General features: G+C 44.2%; 1 protein-coding gene across 14 annotated transcripts in view; it reads left to right on the top strand.

Moving 5' to 3' along the window:
* The window catches only part of magi2a (membrane associated guanylate kinase, WW and PDZ domain containing 2a), a 194,879-nt gene that overhangs the window by 155,349 nt on the left and 37,030 nt on the right, over positions 1-2,500 (top strand). For 11 of the 14 annotated variants that reach the window (XM_081722718.1, XM_026997469.3, XM_081722717.1 and 8 more), the window contains one exon: positions 250-867. In XM_081722718.1, the coding sequence (XP_081578844.1) occupies positions 250-867 (618 nt within the window). The remainder of the gene's footprint in view (positions 1-249; positions 868-2,500) is intronic. The other 3 variants (XM_026997476.3, XM_026997462.3, XM_026997482.3) reach the window with 1 other exon arrangement.

Genomic DNA, 2,500 nt, shown 5'->3' with positions numbered 1-2,500 from the left:
TGAAACATCACTTTCATTGTTTAACTGTTTTTACTACTGATGTTAGTATAAGAGTACTCACTCCATTTTCTGTTGTTTGCTAGCTAGTGCTGTTCACTAATGATTTATTCTGAGTTTGGTTATTTAATACACAGTATGTAGCTTAATTTGGGGATACAGTTGAATAGATCTGAAAGAGTACTGAATTATAAAACATTCTTTCCCTGCATCAAGTGTGTCTGCCGTTCTCCCTTTCTGTCGTCTGTCCAGGTGACGTCATTGTCTACATCAGTGACATGTGCGTCCTGGGTACAACCCATGCAGATGTGGTGAAACTCTTTCAGTCCATTCCCATTGGACAGAGCGTGACTCTGGCGCTCTGCCGCGGCTACCCTCTCCCCTACGACCCCGAGGATGCAGCCAGCACCTTGATCTCCCCTCTGAGCCTGGTGGATCGCCCTCTGCTGGTCAACGGCCGCAACAGCTACGACAGCTACATGGAGTACATCTCCCGCACGGCTCGTTTCATAGACCCGCTCCGCCCGCCGATGACCCAGCCGCATCCAGGCGACACGCACCTGGACGCGGGGACTCACGAAGACAGCATCTCCATGGCATCGTCGGGGGCGGCGGGGGTGGAGCTGATTACGGTGACCCTGCTGAAGGGACCGGACGGCTTCGGGTTCACCATAGCTGACAGCCAGGGAGGGCAGCGGGTGAAGCAGATCCTGGAGGCGCAGGGCTGCCCGGGGCTGTGTGAGGGAGACCTCATCATGGAGATTAACCAGCAGCTGGTCCTTGCACTCTCACACACGCAAGTGGTGGAACTGCTGAAGGAATGTCCTGTGGGGGCAGAGGCCAAGCTGGTGGTGCAAAGAGGTGGGGCAGGTGAGAGTGTGTGTGTGTCTGTGTGTGTGAGAGAGAGAGAGCTGTATAAGAATGCTTGACTTTGGTTTTGTCTGTGAGTGTGTGAAAAAATAAAATGAGAGTAAGTGGTATTTGTATGTTTAAATCATAGATTTGGATATGTTTAGGTGTATGTATACACTGATGTATATGGTGCTAGGTGAAGTATGGGAAAACCAGACCAAAACCCTTATTTAAGCTTGTTGGACATCCCCCAAACCAGGACTGTAGTGGTTTCCCATTTTTGGGAAAGCTTTTTACAGGATTTTGGAGTGTGTCTATGGGAATTTGTCTTCCGTTGAGTAAAAATGGCATTTGTGAGGTCAGATGTTGTAGGATGAGAAGGGGTGGCTCATGATGGACATCCCAGTTCATCCCAAAGGTTGATCAGTCAGGTTGAGGTCCAGCCTTTGCAGGCAACTGGAGTTCCTCAAGCCGTGTCTTTATAAAGCTTGTTTTGTGCACATGCTGGAACAGGATAGGACCTTCCCAAGCTTTGGAAACATATAACTGTCTAAAATGTCTTTGAATGCTGTAGCATTAAACATTACCATCAACATTGCTATAAACACTACAATTAACATTACCCTTCTTTGGAATTAAGGGACCCAGTTGAATCCCTGCAGAACAGCCCCAGATCATTATCACTCCTCCACCAACTTTATTGTTGGAAATGTGCATTCTGGTCATGTGGTGTGACTAAAACTCAGTAAGCAGGAGAGGTGCCTGCATATCTTTGGCTAGAATTGTGTACGTGTGAGCAAGGTTTGGGTCCAGAGAAATCACAGGTTCTAATGCCTACTGGCATTGTAATGCCTGAATGCCATTCAGTCCTTCTCTTTCCGTCCAAGTGTCCATGCATGCGCATGCGTACACTCTCGTGTGCATGTGCTAAAGCCTGGTTCAGACGTATTGATTGGATGAGCTGGTTCTCCCTGATAATTTGCTGAGTTATGGCTTTATTTTGTCAAGGTGTTACCATGTTCCCTCTGCACAGTGACTGAGAGGAGCAGGGTGGTAAAAACACAGACACTGGTCCATGTACTCTGAAGCCCTAATCTGTAAGTGTATTTATATCCTGCCACCAGATGTATTCTTTCAGAGGGGGCCATTCACAGAATGATGCACTAATGCGGTATAGTGCATTAAGGCCAGTAAAACTGCAATTCAAAGACCCATTTGTATCCAAGCTTCAATTTATACTGTAAACAGAACCATTAGTTACACATAAAACCTCTTCATAACAATAGTACCTTTTTTTTTTTTAGGTATTTTTAAAAACTGACGTTAAATGTCAAAAGACCAATTGCTGCATTTTTGCCTTTCCATGTAACATCTGTTTGGAAAATGTAAAATTTATCGGAATGATCAATGTTTTATGAACCAGCATAATTTCAGGACTGTTAAAACATAAGAAGTTACATTTTTAACCACAGAAAGTAGCTTTTTGATCTAGACACCTGATATATGCCATATGCTTATATGCCAAATGTAGTCTATTGTTAAAATATATGTAATATTTAGGTGCATTAAGCAAGTTAAATTAATTCAGTTATATTCTTTTAATGATTCGTCACTGATTAATTAGCTGGGAGATTTGCTAAAATACTCGTTA

The sequence above is a fragment of the Electrophorus electricus genome, chromosome 11 (genome assembly GCF_041902795.1).
Source record: "Electrophorus electricus isolate QZ-2024a chromosome 11, ASM4190279v1, whole genome shotgun sequence".
In the NCBI taxonomy this organism is placed as follows: domain Eukaryota; kingdom Metazoa; phylum Chordata; class Actinopteri; order Gymnotiformes; family Gymnotidae; genus Electrophorus; species Electrophorus electricus.
Note: the sequence above shows the minus strand (reverse complement) of the source record. Positions and strands in the feature narration are given on the sequence as shown.